We start from the raw sequence: 20982 nt of genomic DNA on the forward strand, positions 1-20982 counted from the left end.
GTGTCACATGCACACTGACGCTATGTCTCGCGAGTCGTGGATGTGTTCTGGTCGTTGCAACTACAAAATATTCATTGTTTTCGAGCATTGATACCGTTCTCATCCTCAACTGTATTGACCTAAAAGGCTGCGGGATGATGCAGGGTCCTTTTAGTCGCACTGGTAGCCAGCGGCGGCGGGTACCTGACTTAGCGTATCTTCACGTTCCGCCCAGTACCGCTGGTTTGACGCTTGTCGTCTCATCTCAAGTCGCTATGGCTGGCATACTGACATTCTGCTCAGGGCCTTGAACACGCCTGCAGCATGATTGTGAAGATCATACTCTATCTGCCCTTGACGAGTCGAGAAGTTTGGTTGAGGTGTTGTTTTTTCACATTCCTTCTAACATCTATGACGACATCCATCCCTCCAGGAACCCGAAAGACCAAGAGAGGTCGATCGCAACCCTAAGCGCTTATGAATCGGCTGCGAGGTATGTGTCCAAATGATACAACAACGGTCCGTCTGGTCCAATTCTACGATCTCTCTCCCCAGCGCAGCCGTCGCTAGCTCACGCAAGAACCGTTTCGGCAAATCAACGCACTGGAGTAAATCATGGCCTCTGAGACCGTACCAACTATCAACAATTAGCTCCCTCATTAGATCCCCGCGTACTGTACCTTTGTAGATAATCTTTATACACTCTGGACCAGGGGTTTTGTGAGCAACGTACCTGTCATATTTACGGGTGCTGATTTGCTCATAGAGTGCCTGAGCTGCCAGTTTACGGGTGCTGATTTTCTCATACAGTGCCTGAGTTGCCAGATTACGGGTGTGTAGATCGAGCAGCAATTCAGCTATCACGTATACGTGACATATACGTTCAAGAACGCTTGAGTCATCCTTGAGCGTGATGCGATTCGTATAGACGGCTTCCAAATAGTGCTCAACATCTTCTAATCTCAGCTCAGGATCAACATCGTAAAGATTGATAGTTTTCGCGTCAGAGTTATTCCAGCGGCCACTAAGCGCGTTGGCGAAGAACTTGGATCGCGACGTTATGATGGACTGGTGAACAAACAGCTCTGAACGCTGAGACTCGGCCCCAACGAGAACTTTGATGAGAGGTGAGGAGATGAATCTGGGATGCTGTTAGTAGTGATCTAAATTGATGGGCTGTTAGTACTAAGTACCCATCGACACCTAGTCTTAGTACTTTGACGGGTGTGTCAGAAGGTCTCCATGATTCCGTTAAGGATGTGTCAGAAGCTCTCCGTGATTCCGTTGACATGGTGTTCGTAGAAAGGCAGCGAGGTCGTTAAGCTAATTAGAGAGCTCTTTCTTAAGGAAAAGAGGAAGACGAGAGCAATTATCGAAATTAGATTCGTGTAGTGTTTTCTTTGCGACATCTAGCTTGACAAACTTTTGGGACCTTTCACTAACCACTCGGCGGCTTGACCACCTGAGGTACAATCTCAACCCAGTAACCCTGATAGCTGTTAGCAAGCCATTTCCCTCATGTATTTCCTTTCACTAGTTGGCGTCCACTTACATCCGGGTCCTTAACGAAAGCGAGCTGTTTGAAGACATGCTTGTAGCCATCCGGTACCTTCCCGTGTTTCCCTTCTACAGCCTCCGCGGGTAATCCCATCTGTTCTTCTTTCGCCTCATCAAGTGGTTTGATGATTTCATAACCAAAGCCTTTGATCCTTTCCAGTGCCTCAGCGACATCTGGTACTGTGAATCCAATGTGACCGAAGCCGATTCCCGCCGAATTAGAGTAGTCATTGCCAGAAGTATACGGCGTAGACGCGTCGGCAGGAATGTGATACAATTCCAGCAAGCCTTTTGAAGTACCGAGAGTGGCAATGCCTGTGAAGGTCTGAGTGTTTTGTAGGAGATATGGAGTGGATGAGTGTACTTACCATTATCTCGTGGTCCGAGGTAATATATCGTAAATGGACCAGCATTGAAAATGAACACAACGTGCATCCCCAGACAGTCACAGTAGAATTTCAAGCTTTTCTCTGGGTCTTTGATGCGCGTCATGAGATGATTGAGGCGGTACTCGACAGTTGATGGGGAACTCGGTCGTGGCGGAGGAACAATGTGTTTGCCGACCTCGTATGGACCTCGTGGATAGTTATTGTTAGAAGACGCCATGACTGTGTTCCTACGGATACCCTCGTTCAAAGCTTGCGTTTCTTGGGCAACCTCTCCGGCATTCATAACTACTTATATGTCGTTATAGTTTACTAGTCTCAGTAGCCACATGTGGGGCATGTGGGGTAAGCTTGCGGCCTTGAACCCCTACGAGCAGATGCTGGTTGGATACTGTGCTTCTTCTCTGGATGTTACACACTTTGCATGCAGCGCGCCTAGAGAATTCGTGGACTTTCTTCTTGGGAGAAGGGTGGCGCTTTCAGCTACACCCAAAATACGCGTCACACTAGATAGTGGCGCCGATGAAAAGGGAGAACCCATAGATGTGATTGGGAATACTTTCAGCTGAGCATTCTTCTCGATAAGCTCATCATCCCAGAATTATATCCCGGCGGCTACCGGGAAAGCACAGGCGAGGATGTAGCTCAGTTCTTTCGCCGGAATCTACGCTGCGGACCGACATGACCCCTATGCGCTCCGTCGTTCCGTCTCTAGTACGCGTAATCAGAACATAGTCTTTGCATATGACTATGCCCGTGAATAGGTGATTGCAGAGCGAGTAATGTAACTCATCGTCGACATCACCCGTGACATCCAATAGCCATTCATGATCCTCAAAACTGCGCTCGCCAGAGCCGGATATCATCTCAACACTACCGCGTGCTGCGTACGTTGCGTCTTTGTATGTGCTGGTTTGACGATCAAAGATGTGTGAATGCCGACGCCGTTTCGTTGGGATGTAGGCGAATCGAAGGTAGAGAACTTCAGCAAGTATGCGCAACTGATAAGTGTAATCGAGCGCAAGATCACTGTCATTCTCGAAAGCCATCTTCACTAATTCTTCTGTCAGAGGTTCATCTGTTCCATCGAACTTGATTACATGGACTTCTACTGGCAGTATATTGTCCCAGGTCAACGGAGATGTGCATGGCCACAGAACAGGAGCAATCCAGCCCGCCCAGGACCAGCTAGGAAAGCCTTCTCGCCGCACAATTTTCGAGGATGTTTCCGGATTGACAACCCAGCATAGTTCCCGGCAAAACGCAGCATTGAGCTGATATTTCACATCATCCAACTGAACCCCGTGAGCCCAAAGATGAGACCACATCCTAGACCTGGATTGGATCTCGGTACAGGCAGTCATGGTGTACGGTATGCCCCAATACTGATAACACGGGTTGTTTTGGGTGGAGAACGACTGGAAGAGGCCACGCATTGCGTTTAGAACGTCCGATTGATAGCTCAATGCTCGTTTCGTATAGCGCACGATATGCTCGCGGAAAGGATCGTCCCAAGTGCTTCGTATATAGGCGCTGCTCCGCCCGATAAACAGCCCTGTTGAGCCAGATGACTTCTCCGTGGTGACTGACTCGAAACAGCTCATTTTGTTGCACTCAAAGATAACCTGCTCCTCAGCGAAGATGAGCTGCAGGCGTGAGTAAAACTCCTCTTGATACGTCCTGCACGGTAAGAGTTCATGGTCAGTACTGATGCATATGTATAAACAAGGTAACTCACCAAGCTCTTTGGTACCAGGGTGATTCGCGAATGGGTGTTTTGAAGTCGTCTAACCCTGCTACCCATGTCATGCCATTCAACTGAATGGAAGGAGGCGTAGTCCGACTTCGACCACCAACACCGGGTAGTCCATAATCAGAGTGATCACCAGCTGCAGCAACGATAGTCACTGCTGCCGCAGAATAGATCATAGCCATCATAGATAGCTGGCTTTGTAGTTGATGCGGATCCGACTGCTGGTCGAAACAATATCTTGGCGGTCATAGTCAGCATATGCCCAACATGTTCTTCTGACGTGATTCCTACGCACTTATCGCACCACACATATCGGTAGCCAAGCTCAAGGGTGACTGTCATTGCATCCTTGATCGTTTCTGGCAGGTTCAACAAGCTCTCCGTGGCAGTGCCACAGCTAAGGACACTGTCGTGTTTATTGGAAGCTGACAGTCTACCCCAAACATAGCTAAGCGCAACATATTCCGCACCCGGAGGTGCTACGATTATCTTGCGTGACCTGCAGTCGATGACTTTGAGTGTAGTTCTTCCTGGAGCCCACAGCTGAGAAGTCTTGCCTTGATGGGAACATGTATCTCCATGGTAGGTCTTACAGTGCGTAATCCACTTTCGTAGCAAAGGATAGTCAATGAGGTTCTTCGGTAGTGTACGGAATCGCAGGTTCTCATGTCCGGACTCTGGGAGAATGAAGCGGGATACAGTGGAATCCTCTGATTGGACGTAATAGTTCCGGAATGAGAGATCGCGAGGTCCTCCAACTGTTGACGGTCCTCGATAGTCCAAGAGCCAAAAACGGGCTGATTCCCTGATTGTAGATGACGAACACTTTCCGTGCAGTATAGCAGCAAAGAACAGACACAGCGGGCACTTGGAACCGTTCCTGACAACTAGCCTCTCATTGCACACCCCGACTGGGACAGTAAGGCGAGATGCCAAATGTTTGCACTGCATGCAAAGAGGAGGGGTTCTCGACTCCCTTGGAAGGTCGATATCGCGTGCAGAGGCAATGGCGTTCATGTTGTTGGTGTTTCGGCAGAGGCGGCGTAATATCCACGACGTCTAGAATAGGGAAACGCACCCTTATTATGTCGAAAGTCCATAGCAATTCTCATGCTATCTGCTGCATGTATGCGTGGCATTGCTGCTTGAAGTGTGGTGGGGTAGGAGGCTCAGTCCCGCGCGTGAACATCGAAGAAGCCCCGAGGCAAGGCCATCAGAACGCGCTAGCAGCCGCCCCGCGAACAAGGGTCCAGCGGCAGTCCAAAGTTTCGAGAAGGAACATTTGCGCCGCCTCAACACCACCACATTACCGTCAACATGGAGTTCCAAAGAGGAGAGCGCGTAAACTTGAACTTCGATACCGGTGCAGTCGAGAAGCTGGATCAGGAAGAACAGCATGAGCTCCCCATGCCATCATTCCCCACTTTCGTGGGCGACATCCAAGAGCGCGAATCATCACCAGCTAATCCCCCAGTTGCGCCCTCGTTCAAACCGAATGTGAATGGTTTCCCGGCGCACAAGAAACGCGTACCCAGAGTATCGGCTTTCAAACAGCAACGCGCCGCAAAGGAACAACAAGCTACCGCGCCACCGAAAGCGCCGGCAACGACGCAGGATGCGCCTAAGCCGCGGAGCGCATTCGGTGTGGACAGGGACGAGGAGAGAAGGGCAATAGACGAGGAGAATAGGCAGACGCTGGCGGCCATGTCAGACGCGGAGATTGAGCAAGAGCGACAAGAGCTCATGTCAAGTCTCAATCCAGCATTGCTGCAGAGGCTGCTCATGCGGTCCAATATTGACCAAGGGAGCAACGAGCAGGACTTTGATACAGAGCCGCCAGCACCAGCAGCTACTGCTACCCCGGTGACTGACGAACCCAAGCCAGAACCTCAGCCAAAAACCCCAAGCACTAAGAGAGTCTCCTTCGCGACACCAGAACCCGAAAACGAAGCGCCGTCACAGCCAGCCTCGACCTCAATACCCACCACGCAACCCCCGTCAGATGACAACACCACATCGACAGCCATGCCCGATACGAACGACTCAATACATTTCCCACAACCTCCACAACCACCCGATCTCGACCCAAACGACCCCTCATTCCTGAAGAACCTCCACGAGAAATACTTTCCCACGCTACCCTACGACCCTTCCTCGCTATCATGGATGTCGCCCATCGACCCATCCGACACAAAGTCGCCCTACCACCCCTCCCAAACCGCCTTGAACCCCGCCGAACTCCGCTTCGATTTCTCGGGCAACTTGCTAGCACCCAGCGTCGCACGATCGATACCCACCGACCTGGGCCTCCACCACCATGCCGAAGCTCCCGAGGCAGCAGGCTACACAATCCCCGAACTCGCAGTTACAGCACGGAGTAAAGTGGCTAGTCAACGGTGCATCGCATACCAAACACTGGGTCGTATCTTATACAGATTGGGGAGAGGAGAATTTGGGGTTGAGAGCACGGAACAATCTACAGATGGGCCAGCAAAGGTGGCCAAAAACCCAGAGGTAGCTGAGGACGAGGATGGAGAGGAGTGGGTGGAAGAGGATGTTGGCAGTGCCATTGCAGGCGGACTGTGGCAGTGCGTTGAAGAAGGGCGGGTGATTGAGACCTTGACGGAAGAGGCGAATAAGGAGAGGGGTCATCTGACTGCACGCACATTTGCTCAGGAAGCGCTGTGGAATTGGCGGAGAGGTGGTGGGAGGAAGAGACAGGCTGTGTGAGCTTCACAATTCAAGCAAGATGACGGATGTACCACTTAGATGTATGATATCACGAGAATTCACCATATGAGTTCGAACTCATCGTTATGCATTACCCGTATTCTATTCATGCCCCATTACCGATACCAAGATGCTTGTCAGCACGACTTATACCTTGTCATGTCCATCGGCATCACAGCATACGCTCAGCGTAGCTCAAGTCGGCTCGCACATCGCGGGCCCACGTCCGATTGATCGGCCTGTCGAAAGCCTTCATAGCTTTTGCCCCTCTTGGGCGGAGACTCCAAACGAACCCCCTTTCTCTTTGCCGGAGAATTAGTGCTAAGAGAACAGTACTGGTCAGCAACCAATACCCTGGAAAGAAGGAGACAGCAGCAGGGGCTCAGAATAGAAGAGAGCTTACTCCTTCTCCACTCCGTCGATAACAGGCACATCCTTCAAGTCTACCGGCTCCAACGCGGGCATCTCATCGTTAGAATCGTCGTCGAAAGTAACATCCTTCATCTCAATATCCTTCTGGGTATCCTCCTCGGTCTTCTCAGGCTGGCGGCACACGGCCTCGGTATAGTCGTCCACAAGATCGGCTCTTATGTACACGACACCTGTGCTGACCTTCGGGCGGTGTGCCTCCTCCTTGTCGAGCACTACGCTCTCCTGCTCGACTTGATCTACATTCTCGTCGTTGTAGACTCTCCACTCGTCCTTGTGGAAGTCGTAGATGTAAATCCAGTAATGACCACTTCTGACGTCACCGCGGTGGGTAAAGACAGCATGGAGACGGTAGGGCACGGAGTTGCAGTCCTCGAAGACTGTGTCGATTTTGGATTCCAGCAATGTTATCTGGTCGTCGATGCCTGAAAGATCGGCAGCGAGATCGGCGGCACGGGTGTGGAGCGTATCAGAGAGTTCAGGAGGTGGAGTCGGGAGGAAGTCCTGGGACGAACTCGGTTGTTCATGCTCTGACTTCTCCGTGGCCAGACTGTTGACAAAGTCGCTCGTTGCCTCTAGACATTCAGGGAGGTTCAAGCCCTCAATGCCTGTTGTCTGCAGCTTTGTCCTCTTAGCATCTAGCTCTCGCAACTCTTTCTGTTTTGCCCATTGCGCTTTCCGAAGCTCTAGCAGCTGCGCTTCGCTTAGTGTCGGTGTTCTCGCCAAGTAACGATCCATATACATCGTTTTCTCCAGGCCGATGTGCGAGTGGTCGTATACAGGCTTGCCCTCCTTGAACTGTAGCCGCTTCACATTTATGATCTGGATGGGCGCAGCCTTTTCCACGTAATCGTATCGCATACCGCCACCATCCGCTATCTCACCCAAACCGAAGTCTTCGTCCAGGGTGGCATAGAGTGAGCGGTCTCGTTGTCCAGTGGCGACAAGAAAATGGTCTCGAAGCTCTTGAACCTTCTGTACGCCATCTGACTTTTCCATTACTGTGGTGACGTCGCCGAAGAACAGGTTCTTGATGGCGTCTCCTTGCTCACCTTCGCGCAGAATGCTGTCACCTGTTATGGCACAGGAAATGAGATCAAATATGTTCGACATGACTTCTGCTGCATCCTGTTGTCGAGCGCTCTCCTCAATCCTACCAATTCTCGAAATCGATTGGACAGCAGGCTTGATGGCCGGTTTAGGGTCTGCCCGTGGTGGGATTGGCGGAGGCCGTGTTGGTGGGGCAGGCACGTCGCCCTCGCTCTTGCCTGCTGCAACGTCGTCGTTCATGACAGAATCAGCAGGTGTAATCGGCGCCGCATCAGCATTCTCCATGACCGAGTCTGTAGGATTTGTGTTGTCGCCAGTCACGGCTGAGCCGGCTGCAGCTTCTGCAGGAGCAGACTGCATCGCAGCAGGTGGAAGCATCGGTCCACTAACCGCAGCTCCATCAATCGTGCCCAAGCCTGCGCCGTCGGTAGTGTTTACTGGTGGTGACTCCACTGGATCCGCGGGATTGTCTGATTTGCATAGTGCGAGTGAAGCGAGGTCTATGGCAGGCTGTACCGTGTCTGTGGATGCGGTGATCATGCGCTCAAACAAAGTCCGCAACTCCCGGACGACTACGCAAGGTTAGCATCGATCTGAAGTAACGAAAGACATACTGACACTTCTGTGCCGTCAAAACCCTTTCGGCTGTGACCCACATGCGCCCAACTTTCTTGTTTTTCAAGCTTTCTGGAGAAAGATCTTGTAGGTATTTCTCGCAATTAAGAATGAGATCTCTCAAGGGCTTGATGGTGAACAGGAATTGGAGAACGCTGTTGAGATAGCAGGTATTACCGATATTGCGGAGCCCAACCGGCCATGAATCGAGGGGGTATTTGTTCCTTCTGACTTCGGAGGGGTTGACGTGGTTGTCGCCAAACCTCTGTGACTGGTCGTTCTCGATAAGTTTATACGCTGTCTCCATGCGTGCTCGTTCGCTGGAGCCAATATCGTAGGTGCTGACTAGAGAGCCCAAAACTGCAAGTTCGAGCTTGACGGTTCTGTCTGGTTGTTGGAAAAGGGCGTAGGCTTCCCCAAGGTCCATTTCAGGCTCGCTCATTGCCCCGAACTTGGCGAACTGTCGCAGTCGTTCGCTGTTGCGCGCATCTGCTATGATATCCAGGGCTTTCCTTGCAGATTCTATGCTTGCGGGGCTGTCCTGAGTCTATTTGAGTGTTAGCAATCGTCAGAACAACAAACAAGTCATGTCGGGACCCGATGTGCACGGTACCTTTAGCGAATACATGGTCGGGATGAAATCGTCGGCTACACCAAGCTCAAGATCAAAGAATGCCATGGCCTGCTCGTACGTCTCGATAGAACCAGAAGCCTCTGACCGTATTCTGTCGCTGTCACGCACGTCTCCGAGAACTCGCAGTTGCTTTCGTGCCTCCTCAGCCTGTATAACGCTGACATCGGCTAGCCGCGACCGGAAGCATCCTATGATATGATCGTCGCCTATCACGTTTGCGTGGGTTGGATCAATCCCAAAGTACTGGTAGGCACGCTCGGTATCGCGTTTGCTAGTGAGACCCTGTGAGGCCAACAAAGCAACCTGCATCTGAAGCATCTCACTTTGGCGACCGGCAGCGAGATCCTGCAAGCATTCGAAGTAGTAGGCCTTGTTCTCGATATCGACAGCGCCTTGTCGAGAGAAGGCGAACAGGATTAAGGCGTCGTCGAAGTCACCAACGGCGCCTAGACTAGCGTAGTAACTACATGTCGTCAGTAAGCAGGAACGCCGGTGAAGGTGAAAGCGGGGCACATACGGATGATCTTCTTCGTGGTTTGTACTGCGTGTCTCCCGTCCCTTCGCCTTAGCGTCTGTGCAGCTTGTCAGTGTCCACATTGTGTAACAAGCGGGGCGTATATGGACATACAATCCGCGCATGCTAACGCTCTTTCCATATCGTTTCGGGAAGGTGTAGGATACATCGGCTGGTGTCTGCAGCCCACTCGTTCATTCTCCGGCATGCTAAGTATTAATGTATTCAGCTCATAGCGAGCGTCCTCGATCTTGTTGCGCAGCGTCGATTCGAGAGGAGATGCCGCTTCGTTGGGCCTGGGGAGATACCAGACTTCTACAATGGTATCCTCTTCCTCTTCCTGGCGGTTCTCGAAGCCCAGACGCCGTAGTATCGAGTCGCAGTCCCTACCGAAGGTCTTGAGAAACTTCTTGTTCAACAATGGAATGCGCGCCTTGCCCTTCGCGGGCTTCAACGAATCTTGTAGGTATGTGTTCAGGTAATCGGGAGCATCGACCTTCCGCGCCATGTTTGCGTCTGCCCGGTCGCCGGCGATCTGTTTCGCTGCTTCCCATCGTCTCCTGAGCTGGGCCTGGTCGGTCAAAGTGACAATGTCCTGCTCCGAGAAGCATGGCGGCTTCATGCTAATCCGTACCCTGACTGAGCACTCCGGCGCAGTACAGCGGAAAGTGTAGGTGCGCGGGCGCAGCTGAGCCTCGATTCCACCGGCACCACTCGAGTTGTCTTCTCCTTCGTAGAGGAAGTGGTGCAAGGCATAGTCCTCGTTGCCCTTCCCACACGACTTGATCTTGGTGGCATCGGTGCGGTGGTTGACACGGACATCGACATGCCAGCGACACTTGTTGCAGTATGAGGCGACCTTGTATGTGGTATTCGGGGTTGCGTCTTCGCCTGCAACCGGCAACAGCGACTGCTCAGACTTGGTGAAGAAGTTGTGGCGGCAGTTTCTGAAGGGTACGGCGGCGACTGCTGGGGCTTTGCTGTCGTGTTGCGGCGGGGCACTCGTCAACAAGTTCCGGCCGGCCCGTTCTTCGTGTCGCGGATCGTATGTGATGAGGTCCTGCAGTAGCCGCGGCGCCGTCTTGCCTGTGAGTCGAGGTTAGCACACGCTGGTGGGACGAGGGTGGACAAAGTACCGGGCGCCATAGCTGCTGTGTTCGGTGAGGAGTAATAGTGTGGCGTAAACTATGGATGACAGAATGGAGGGTTTACTGGCAGCACAACATGCACGGCGAGATGGGTGGAGAAGGGCGAAGACGGGAGAAGTTGCTACTGTGTGATTGAAGCGTTTACAGACAGAGCATCGTGGGCGGCGACCGCCTAGTAGAAGACTACAGTGCTAGATTCTGGAGGAACAAGACAGCTAGCCCACGTGAATAGCCCTGACGCATGCAACGACTACGCACAAGAAAACACAAGACCGCAACGGTACAAGCGGCGAGGCACACGGGCTCGCGGCATTCACTGCGACAGCTCGACGACGCGGCGCGCGATGATGCAGCCAGTGCCCGCCCGCCGCCGCTTGAGCCCTGAGCGCCAAGACGCTTATGGTCTGGCGCATCTTCCCGCTGCCGACTTCAACAACGTCCATAGAGCTCCCAAGACGACACCCACGCCCAATTTGCCCGCCATGGCCGACCAATACGTCACCTTCCACCCGCGGGACGCTCTCTCGAATACTGCGAACACGACGCTGCAGACCACGGCCGCCGGCGCCATCATCGCCGGTGTCCAGAACACTCTCCGGAAGCAGAATGTTGGAGCCATGGGCATCCTCACCCGGTCGGGAGGCATAATCGCGCTATACGGTCCGTAGCAGGTCAATTGCAGGAGAATGCATCGGGACGAAGCTAATTGACGTGTAGCCGGTGTGGGAGCCGCCTATCAATTCACACTGGACGCGACCAGCAACCTGCGACAGAAGGACGACTGCTACAGTGAGGCAGTTGCTGGTTTCGTGGCTGGATGCGGTGTTGGTGTTGCCAGTACGCATGCTCAGGACCAATACATACGCCGGTACTAACAGTTCACAGGGCGAAGCCTTCCATTCATGCTCGGTGCCGGAGTATGCTTCTCCACGGTCCTCACTGCCTACCGATACACTGCTGGAATGCGCGGTATTGGAGATATTCGCGACCAGGTCGACGACGATGGCGAGGTCGAGCGCAGGGAAGAGCTGAAGAAGGTGCGCAGGCGGCCAATGTCCGAGACTCTGCAGCAATTGGGCGAGGGACGTGGTATGTCAAATCAGGGCCAGGACATTCTTGCTGAAGCTGACTTTACCAGGAATTTACGGTCCCGGATACGAGGAGAGGAGGCGGCAACGACTGTTGGAAAAGTACGGCGTCGACGTCAAGGCAGCGCAAGAAGCCGCTTAGAAGCATCACACGACCACAAATTTCCTTGCAGTCACAACAGCAAACACTACAAAGACCTAGGCCACCTCCGGCTTGTGTATATATTACCCCAAACAATCGAAGACTTTATCCAAACCTCGATTTCGATGCAGAGTTGAACTTTCCCACATTAGTGTGCACTCGAAGGCAGCCATCTTTGCACTCTATGATCAGATAACGGAAGTCTGAACTGCCAGACTAGGGAAGGACTTTGCAACAGTTGCGCATAAGTTTAAAATACATTCCATCACTTTTGCTACAGGCCAAATGGCATTGAGCTCAAGCGAAGAGGTCGTACGCGATGTGATGAGAGCTTATAACGCAGGTTGGATTCTTTCAATCCTAGATATCTATTGCAGACACAGCCATGCCTCAAGAGATCCATACATCTGACAATACACGAGACACTATTGGTGAAATGCGGGGTAGCGTGCATCCCACCAGTTCGATGATGTCGCGTCTTTCGACCGTCAATTATATCCATCCATAAGGGGTTCGATAACACGAAAGCTTCAACATTATTGACCTGTTGCATTGCCAGACTGTCACCTAAACTCGTAGTTTCTGTACTTCATTGGTCTGCACCATGTTACGGTTTTCGCGCGCTCCATGCGCGTCTCTTTCAACCCCACTAACCAACCCACCGACGCGTGAACTTCTCACCGAAGAACTTCGAGGCTCAACGCATGCCAAAAGACAAGAATACGGCTGGCGAATATTAAACCTCACACCTCAACTCCCTTAACGTCGCGACAACACCCGACGCGCAATGGCCGAGTCCAACCTCAAAGAGACCTTCTACCGCCAGTTCAACCAAGATGTCGCAAGTCCGTCTCCCACATATCCACCACAGCATGCGCCTTGACTAACACACTCAGCACTTCGCGCGCAAATCGAGAACCTCTCCTCCGTGTCCACATCTGGCGGCGAGCGCAACGAAGCAATAGACAACTGCCTGGCCGGCATAAACCGAGTAGCCCTCGATGTCCAGGACGCCTCGAGCTATCTTCCGGCTTACGATCAACGGACGTACAGCGAGGTACGTCACATATCGAAGATAGTGAAGCCAAAAGAAGAGCTGGAGGCTGACAAGAAAGTGTAGACAATCAAGCGTCTGAGTGAGAAGTTGTCAGAAGTGAGGAATAGCTTCGATCCACCCAAGAAATTTAGTTTCAAGAATAGGAGGAAAGATATCCCGAAACCAGACGCTGCACCTGATACATCGAGCGCGAAACCGTCCTCCGCATCGGAACAAACACCACCATCACAGCAACAACAGCAGCACGACACAACGCAACACGACTCGTCCCTGTCAGCGCTCTCCTGGAAATCCCACGCCAGTATAACCCTCCCTTCATCTCCCCACGAAACAAGTTCACCGACAGTGTCCCACCTCACCCACTGCATCGTCGATCTCAGCGCCCCAACGAAAGCCAACGCGCCCTTTGCTGCCGTCTACCTCCGTTCTATAAGCTCGTCGCTCATAATAACCGGCCAAGTCGCAGGCGCAATACACATCACTGATGTTTCCAACAGCATCATAGTGACGGCGTGTCGGCAGTTTCGCATGCATGGGAGCAAGAACGTGGATGTATATCTACATAGTACGAGTCGGCCGATCTTTGAGGACTGTGAGGGCCTGAGGTTTGCGCCGTTACCGGGTGTATATGTTAGTCTTCTCTTGGTACTTGCAGTCTTTGCTGTGTAAATTCGTTAACAACAGTATAGACGACACTGGAGATCGAACAATCGCCAAATCAGTGGGATCAAATCGACGACTTCAAGTGGTTGAAGGCCGAGCCAAGTCCGCACTTTAGTCTGCTACCTGAAGCCAGGCGCATTTCTGAAGACGCGTGGAATGAGAGCATACCCGGGGACGAGAATGAGAGCCCGGATGATACCCTGAAGGCCTTTGGTGTACGGTGACGGAAACCGACCGTCAACACATCCATGTAACAGGTCTCTCAACCTTGGCGTACACTCTAGCCCCTGCGGCTTTCTGGCTTGTTTCAATCATGACACATTCTGAGAAGACATCACAGTGCAACGAAGATCTTTGTTAATGGCCGAAGTAAAAAGTGTTGTATATTATATGCATGCTGATCTGTTGCGGCCGTGTAACTGGTAGTACATGTGAGGAAAACCCTGTCTGGCTTAAAGAACACTCCCTAAAAAGATCATACCACTTCCCTTGACCTCCTCAGACCCACAGTGTAGGTATGTGGACAGAGTTGGAACGCTCCATGCTGAACGCTATACGCGATGCAAGAATGTCTCACCATGTCGACCTCCTCCAACAACAGCGCATCTCCTTCACGACAGAAAGAGACCGATGAGAGAACCACGCCTTGGCTTATGCAAAGTGAGCGAAGACGAGAGCGACGACGATAGCCGCGAGCGAACTCTTTCCGGCACCGACGACATGGCCCGTGTTGATGGGCACTTCGATGTAGCTGGGGTAGGGGGCAACAATCGTGCCGTTGATGCCGCCAGACGGGTAGGGATAACTGCAAAGATTGGTCAATGAACATAGAAAGTACGAAGGGTCAGTAAGACGTACCCAGATCCGGAGGGACCACCAGAGACACCTGAAGGGATGCTGGTCGGGATAGCTTGCGTATTCGTGTTGGTGTTGGTGTCATTGCCAGGCACGTCTGAAGGCCCTGCCGTGATGTACGAAATGAGAGTCTGTGTCTGATAGCTCGTAATCCTAATAGTGCTATCGATGACCGTGGAGCCAGGACCTGTTGTGGGCGAGGGGCTTGGGTAACCAGGAGTAGTAGACAATGACGCTGAATACGTGCCAGGGGCGGTACCCGAGGACCCTGTGGCGGTAGAAGACGTAGAATCCCCGCCTGTGTATGTCGGAGCAGCTTCGATAGAGCTTCCAGGTGGGGCAAAGTAGTTGCTTGATGAAGGTCCGACTGAAGGGCTTCCAGAAGGTAGAGCAGAGCTGGCACCCGGGTAAGAAGCTGTAAGGGAAGTAGGTACAGCATCCGTGTTCGACCTTGTCGGTGCAGCTGAGCTACCTGATGGCACGAGATATCCACTGGAAGACGATCCAGCAGGGCGAGATGGGGTAGCCAAGTAGCTCGATGACACTGTTGGTCCACTTGGGTATGGACCTGCCGGCGATGAGATTGTGATGGAAGTAGGTACGGCATCTGTGATAGAGCTTGATAACCTAGCTGAGCTAGCTGGCGGCACGACATAGCCACTCGACATTGAGCCAGTAGAGGCGGCTCCCGGAGACGTGGGCACGTAATCCGTATTGCTGTTTGGTGGCGCGGATGAGCCGGACGGTACGTAGCCTGGTGTTGAAGGAGTGGCTGGGTTACCAGAGCTTTGCCCTGACGAGGGGGTACCTATAGACGTAGGAACTGCATCCGTGTTGCTGACGGGTGGAGTTGCTGAGCTAGCTGGGAAAGTAGAGCCTGTGTATGACATGCTTGAGACCGCTGAGCTACCAGGGTTCACGGGACCTGGGTTAGTGGGTGATGAGACCAGCGAGCTGCCCGGAGGTGCGACATATCCACTTGAAGAGCCAATGGAACTAGGCCCAGCTGATGAAGCGGGATATGAATTGCTAATGGCGTTGGTGTTGGTAGATGAAGGAACCACGACGACACTGCTTGCTCCAGTCGAAGGCAATACATCTGTGATGATGGTGACTCCAGTGCTGGAAGATCCTGATGGCAGCACCACACTCACGCTAGGAGGCGTAGCATATGCGCTGGATGGGGAAACACCTGTTGGCAGAGCACTCGTCTGGGGAGCAGACCCACTGGGATATTCAGAGCCACTTGGGAAGATTTGAGACCCTGAGATGAGGCTGACAGAGATGCCCGCGGAACTGGTGGGGTAGGCGGAGCTAGCAACTGATGAAGGGGCAGCTGTAGTTGGAGGTGGCCCATACCCAGGAGGCGTCGAAGAAAGTAGACAGATTGTGGTTGTTGCAGTGACATAGACAACAGATGTCTCGGCAGTGGTGGTATAAGGAGGGCAGATCGCAATATCGGTGCAGATCTCCTGGATCAGGTGGGTTGACGTAACCATAACGACCGTGGAGTGGGTATCAGTGAGGGCACGCTCGACACCTGTTGATGTGTCAGCGTTGTTTGAACAACCAAAAAGCGAATGAAGGAGCAATGCTGTTGAGGGAACTGCGGGAAATAGACTTACGAGGAGCTGCAAGAGGCTGGACTGCAAGAACAGTACCCTCGAAGAGGGCGGCAAGATGAGTGACCTTCATGTCAAGCGACGAGCTAGCGGCTGTGGTGAGATGGGATTGAAGAGTGCACCGGATGGGCAGAGGTGAGCAAGATGACCAAAGGAGCAGGCCAGTTGCTGACAGAAGGGCGAGGATGAGTGTGGTAAACGAGTGTAGGAGGTTGGATGTAGAAGAGAGATGATAAACACTGGGCGATGGACTTTATCGGGGAGGCACGAGTGCCAAGGGATGGGTGACCACCGTGAGAAGCTTCGGGACTGAGGTTGGGAAGGTGCTCCCAGGTCATGACAGACACATTCGCACGGCAAGGGCAAGAACGCCGGAAGCCACCGAAGCGGATAAGACTACAGCTACGTCATGACAGGTCTTTCGCAACTCAAACTACAAGCGCGATTGCGGATAGGGAAGCTGCACTGTTGCATATGAGCGGACCTTCACCCCGATGCTGGGTAGGACTGGTGGCGAACGACCAAGTGCTGTTCAAACTCATATGTAAAGACCAGGAGGATCAGATGGAAGATGTAATTAGAAGAATGAGATTCTACATACATGCGGGTATACTGTAGCTTGTCATCTTGATGCTTTTAACCCAAAACGCCCGGATGTGCCAATCCGTGTATGGACACCCAAAAACCTAGCTCGGTGCCAGACGCTACTGACGTGTCGGCAAATACGCACCACCAGCAAGTACCAGGTTCATTCTAGTGAACTGCACCTTGTACACGGGACTGTCCTTGGTCGGAAATACGCTGATTTGGTCCGCCGAGACACCGGTCTCCTTGCTGGCTTTCTTCCCTGTGACTGTGGTTCCACTCGCGCCCTTGGTCGTCATAGCACCGTCCGCTTTCGCAGCCACGCCATCAGCGGCCTTGTCACTGGTCTCTTGTAGCACATCCCAAACACGGACTGTCTTGTCCGCTCCGGCTGAGACAAGGACGCTCGATTCCACGCTCCAAGATAGCGACCAAATACCACCCTTGCCGTGTCCTCGCATGCGCTTCCGCCTTCGTCCAGTCTCAAGAGTCCAGAGAATAATGTTACCTGCATCGTCGGCGGAGGCAAGCGTCCTGCCGTCGGGAGAACATGCTATGGCGGTCACATTGCCCGTGTGGCCCGTGAAGAGGCGTAGACAGTTACCACCGGCGATGTGCCACATGCGTACTGTGCGGTCGCAAGAACCAGTGAAGATGTATAGGTTGTTGGGATGGAAAGTGACGCAGTCAACGTCATTGTCGTGGCCGACATAGATGCGTAGAGGTTCAATGTGATCTGTTGACCACAAGCGTGCGGTGCGATCATTTGAACCAGTAAGGAAATAGTGTCCATAAGGTCCCCATTGCAGATCCCAGACTGGATTGTCGTGTCCGCGATAGGCTACAAGACATGTGTATGTGTCTAGCGACCAAAGTCGGACTGTTTTGTCCTCTGAACATGAAAGAAGGCATTCTGAATTTGTTGGTGGTCCGGATGGGTACGGGTTTGCTGTGGAAGGTGAGAAGGCCACTGCAGTGACTGGACCCGAGTGGCCGACAAGCCGTCTTGAAGACGATGGTTGTGCGTCTGGCGCATCGTTTGGAGAGGTGAGTGGACTGCCGTCCATGGACCAGACGCGTATGTAAGACTCGTTCATACCGGCCGCGACAAGCTGATTGTCACCAGAGAAGTCGATGCAGTTGATACTATCATCGGGTCAGCTGCATTTTCGGGACAGAAGAACGAGTGAACTTACCTGTCATAGGTGTTATGGAAGGTGTACATGGTGACGCTGACAGCTGGGCCAACACCGCCTGTTCTGCCTTCCATCTTGTAGCGATCTCGGTGCTCGATGATCTTCTGAACCTCCATGGAGACGTCGCGCGCAAGGGAAGGCGGCAGAGGAACGAACTCACGTGAGGGACCGTCTTCTGTTGGCTCCTGTTTTATGCGTTGCTCGAACTCCTCTACCAAGCTTGGCTGTCCCGGTCTTGGCGCGCTTTTAGCATCCTCGTCCTGTAAAGCTGCTCGGACGTCTTCCTGCAGATCCGCCTCTTGTGGGTATGCGCCTAGCTGCAGCCTTATACGGGCAGCCTCTGCCTCAGGGTCGTGGCGCGCAGTGAGGGGATGGCCTGGGGCGTGTCCTGGGATACCTTCGTCTTCTGCTGGAAGCTCGTCTTCGCCGTGTCCACTTGCGAGGATTGCTGCTATACTCTTCTCGGCTGTTGCCGTTCGGTCGACGGTTACGATGTTCAGGTGTTCCCGGATTACGTCTATGATTGTCGAACCGCCGTCAAAATGCTTCGACTCGAGGAACTGAATGAGATTGAAGAAGGGCATTGTCGTCAGCGTGATCCGATATTTGTTGTCGATGTATAGCTTCGCGATACGGCTCTCCTGCAAATGTGCTTGTAACCGGACCTGGCGAAGCGTTTTGATATCTTCGTCACGGTCGCGCTCGAAAAGACCCTGATACGTCGCGAAAAAGGTTTCTGCATCCTTGGTGTAGAAGTCGCGCACCATGTCGAGGTACGAGTAGACGAAAACAGGCCACAGCAGCTTTCGCAACTCTGGTCTATACAGATCCAGGTTGTCTTCGGTGTATTTGCGCAGGAGCTCGAATGCTTTCGTGTATCTCGCGCCGCCCGCTTCGGTGCTTTGCGCTACGAGGGATTGGCCGTTGGTCTGCGGTTCAGACTCTTTTCGAAGCATCGCCTCGGTGCGGACATATCCCTTTTTAGAGAGGTACTCCAGTACCTGCATGAATGTCAGCAACAGCCTTTTAAATCACGATCATCTACATGATGTCAAGCAGCAATCAATGCTTCAAGTGCGCAGTACCGAGGTGTGGCCACCGTTGTTGGTCGCATAACTCTTCCCGTACGCCGATGCGTTCATATTTGGCTGACTTTACGTAGTTGGGAGGGTCGGAGTTAGAGCGCGCGAGGAGTGGAACCGTCGCAGCAGGAGAGTTCCGTCGTGGTAGACGTAGCGGAAAAGTGCGCGCGACTTGAAAACGGGATCGCGCAAGGCAGACGGGAGTGTAAGTCGAGAATACGGCCAAGAACAGCTTTCTTTCACGAAACGCGACGGGCAGAGACCGCGCGGACAATGCGCCTTCACCCGCCGCAATTGTGCAAACCCTGACAATAGCAAATACGACCGCAGTGAGAGAGAAAATGCTGTACCTACAATCTGATTCAAGTTTTGCTGCGATTGCGGCCCCGAGGCACCTGGCGGCGGAGGTCCCCCTTGTGGAGGCATGGCGTTATGTGGTGGTAAACCTGCGCTGGGCGGTCCATTTCCCACGCTCATTTGCCTCACAGGCCCGGGCCCTTGAGGGGGCCCTGACATGGTTGTGGTGTTGTTCCTTCTCTTCTACGTCGGCAGGGAGCAGCTCCTTCACCTCGAGGCTGGGTGGAGACGGGTCGCAATGTGCATGGAGGGCCGGAAACGTCTCCCGATGGTCGCTCCTAGGTCGCAAGTGGTATTGGAGCTGTTTTGACGCGTGGCGACTTTGATTAGATGGGGGTATCGCGTCTGAAGCTTGCCAGGACGTCACCGAGGCTTGCCGTGATGCGGAGTGAAAGTCGGAGGTGAGGTTCGATGCGCGCGGCCTGCCAAGCATGCGCCGGTGCGCGCCTGCATTGCGGGCCCTGAGCTTCCCCAGCTTCGACTCCAAGACACCAGGCACACAGCACCCAACTGTCGCATTACTTCCTGACAAACGTGCTGCTGTCGCATACACTTCGAACTGCAAATCCGCACGTCTACCGATTGCTCTACCTCACTAATTATCCCTCCTGTCCACAATCGCCAAACACCCCGCCATGTCTACCGAAGCCAACCAACAAATCGCAAACGAGACGGACCAGCAGCAAGCCGGAGACGCGAAAGCATCTGAAGAGCCGAAAACGTACCGGGAAGTCGCCGCCGAACACATCGATACCCTCAACGAGATCAACCACCAAATACCCAAACTGCTCAAGTACTTCGCAACTGCCCTGAGCCAGCTCACCAACGATCCGATCCCCTTCCAACATGACGCCATGCAGTGTACACCGGGTACCCTCGAAGCGCGCAAAGAAGCCTTCCGAATCAATGCCCTCTTCTGCGGAGCATCCTGCGAAGTAATAAGATCAGAGTTGGTCAAGCAAATAAACGCTCTCGAACGCTACAAGGTCATACCGAAGAGCCATCCCAAGTTTACCGTCAATCAGAGACAGGGGCAGGGGCAGCCCCAGAAAGGCAAGGAAAACGAGAGTGAGGTCGTGGACCCAGAGAAGGAGGTCAAGAACGGAGGTTATGGCGAGTTTGACGTTGGTGTGTTGAATGCGAGGGCCAGCTCGGGACAGGTTGGGACGGAGGATGTGTTGGATCGTGCGAAAGCGATTCTGGAGGAACTACAGAAGCGGACTGGAGGTGCGGTGGGCGATGAAGAGGATATGGTCATCGATGGATGAGGAATCGTGGCGTAGTGATGTACGACCATCGAACCAAACAACCAAGCACCAAGCACACGATGCAGCGCGGCCCAGGCAAACCCATACGTTATACCCGACCTTACACGGCGCAGCGTACGGAATGGGGACTCTAGGGATGTACCTGGAAACTGAACAGCAGTCACAAGGGGCAGCAAAGCCGGAATAGAGGGCAACTGAACCTGGATAAACTCTATGCCACCCTGCCAACACTCCCGAGATGCAGCAGAGCAAGGAAAGTCATCATAGATGCG

At 53.1% G+C, this 20982-nt stretch overlaps 9 protein-coding genes across 9 annotated transcripts; 4 read left to right on the top strand and 5 right to left on the bottom strand.

Annotated features, from left to right (window-relative positions):
- Nucleotides 1-619: 619 nt before the first annotated feature.
- On the bottom strand, nt 620-1270 carry J4E86_003210 (uncharacterized protein; the record flags this gene model as incomplete). Its single annotated transcript, XM_051443766.1, has 3 exons — nt 620-653; nt 713-1120; nt 1173-1270. The coding sequence occupies 3 exons, from the start codon at nt 1268-1270 to the stop codon at nt 620-622; spliced, it is 540 nt and encodes a 179-aa protein (XP_051305261.1).
- Nucleotides 1271-1417: 147 nt separating this feature from the next.
- J4E86_003211 (uncharacterized protein) lies at nt 1418-2142 on the bottom strand (the record flags this gene model as incomplete). The annotated part of the gene is made up of 3 exons (XM_051443767.1): nt 1418-1468; nt 1532-1851; nt 1905-2142. 3 exons carry the CDS (start codon nt 2140-2142, stop codon nt 1418-1420), a joined length of 609 nt encoding a protein of 202 aa, XP_051305262.1.
- Nucleotides 2143-4992: 2850 nt separating this feature from the next.
- Nucleotides 4993-6405, top strand: J4E86_003212 (uncharacterized protein; the record flags this gene model as incomplete). Its single annotated transcript, XM_051443768.1, has 1 exon — nt 4993-6405. One exon carries the CDS (start codon nt 4993-4995, stop codon nt 6403-6405), a length of 1413 nt encoding a protein of 470 aa, XP_051305263.1.
- A 399-nt stretch (nt 6406-6804) lies between these two features.
- J4E86_003213 (uncharacterized protein) lies at nt 6805-10793 on the bottom strand (the record flags this gene model as incomplete). Its single annotated transcript, XM_051443769.1, has 6 exons — nt 6805-8456; nt 8503-9046; nt 9113-9596; nt 9651-9705; nt 9762-10733; nt 10784-10793. 6 exons carry the CDS (start codon nt 10791-10793, stop codon nt 6805-6807), a joined length of 3717 nt encoding a protein of 1238 aa, XP_051305264.1.
- Nucleotides 10794-11277: 484 nt separating this feature from the next.
- J4E86_003214 (uncharacterized protein) lies at nt 11278-12025 on the top strand (the record flags this gene model as incomplete). The annotated part of the gene is made up of 4 exons (XM_051443770.1): nt 11278-11455; nt 11513-11632; nt 11681-11884; nt 11934-12025. 4 exons carry the CDS (start codon nt 11278-11280, stop codon nt 12023-12025), a joined length of 594 nt encoding a protein of 197 aa, XP_051305265.1.
- Nucleotides 12026-12812: 787 nt separating this feature from the next.
- Nucleotides 12813-13969, top strand: J4E86_003215 (uncharacterized protein; the record flags this gene model as incomplete). Its single annotated transcript, XM_051443771.1, has 4 exons — nt 12813-12870; nt 12922-13082; nt 13146-13712; nt 13772-13969. The coding sequence occupies 4 exons, from the start codon at nt 12813-12815 to the stop codon at nt 13967-13969; spliced, it is 984 nt and encodes a 327-aa protein (XP_051305266.1).
- A 427-nt stretch (nt 13970-14396) lies between these two features.
- Nucleotides 14397-15490, bottom strand: J4E86_003216 (uncharacterized protein; the record flags this gene model as incomplete). Its single annotated transcript, XM_051443772.1, has 2 exons — nt 14397-14550; nt 14604-15490. The coding sequence occupies 2 exons, from the start codon at nt 15488-15490 to the stop codon at nt 14397-14399; spliced, it is 1041 nt and encodes a 346-aa protein (XP_051305267.1).
- A 1436-nt stretch (nt 15491-16926) lies between these two features.
- Nucleotides 16927-19601, bottom strand: J4E86_003217 (uncharacterized protein; the record flags this gene model as incomplete). Its single annotated transcript, XM_051443773.1, has 3 exons — nt 16927-17953; nt 18004-19004; nt 19440-19601. 3 exons carry the CDS (start codon nt 19599-19601, stop codon nt 16927-16929), a joined length of 2190 nt encoding a protein of 729 aa, XP_051305268.1.
- A 476-nt stretch (nt 19602-20077) lies between these two features.
- J4E86_003218 (uncharacterized protein) lies at nt 20078-20710 on the top strand (the record flags this gene model as incomplete). The annotated part of the gene is made up of 1 exon (XM_051443774.1): nt 20078-20710. One exon carries the CDS (start codon nt 20078-20080, stop codon nt 20708-20710), a length of 633 nt encoding a protein of 210 aa, XP_051305269.1.
- Nucleotides 20711-20982: the final 272 nt, after the last annotated feature.

This window comes from Alternaria arbusti (assembly GCF_024043155.1).
Source record: "Alternaria arbusti strain BMP 1465 chromosome Unknown scaffold_3, whole genome shotgun sequence".
NCBI classification, from domain to species: Eukaryota; Fungi; Ascomycota; class Dothideomycetes; order Pleosporales; family Pleosporaceae; genus Alternaria; species Alternaria arbusti.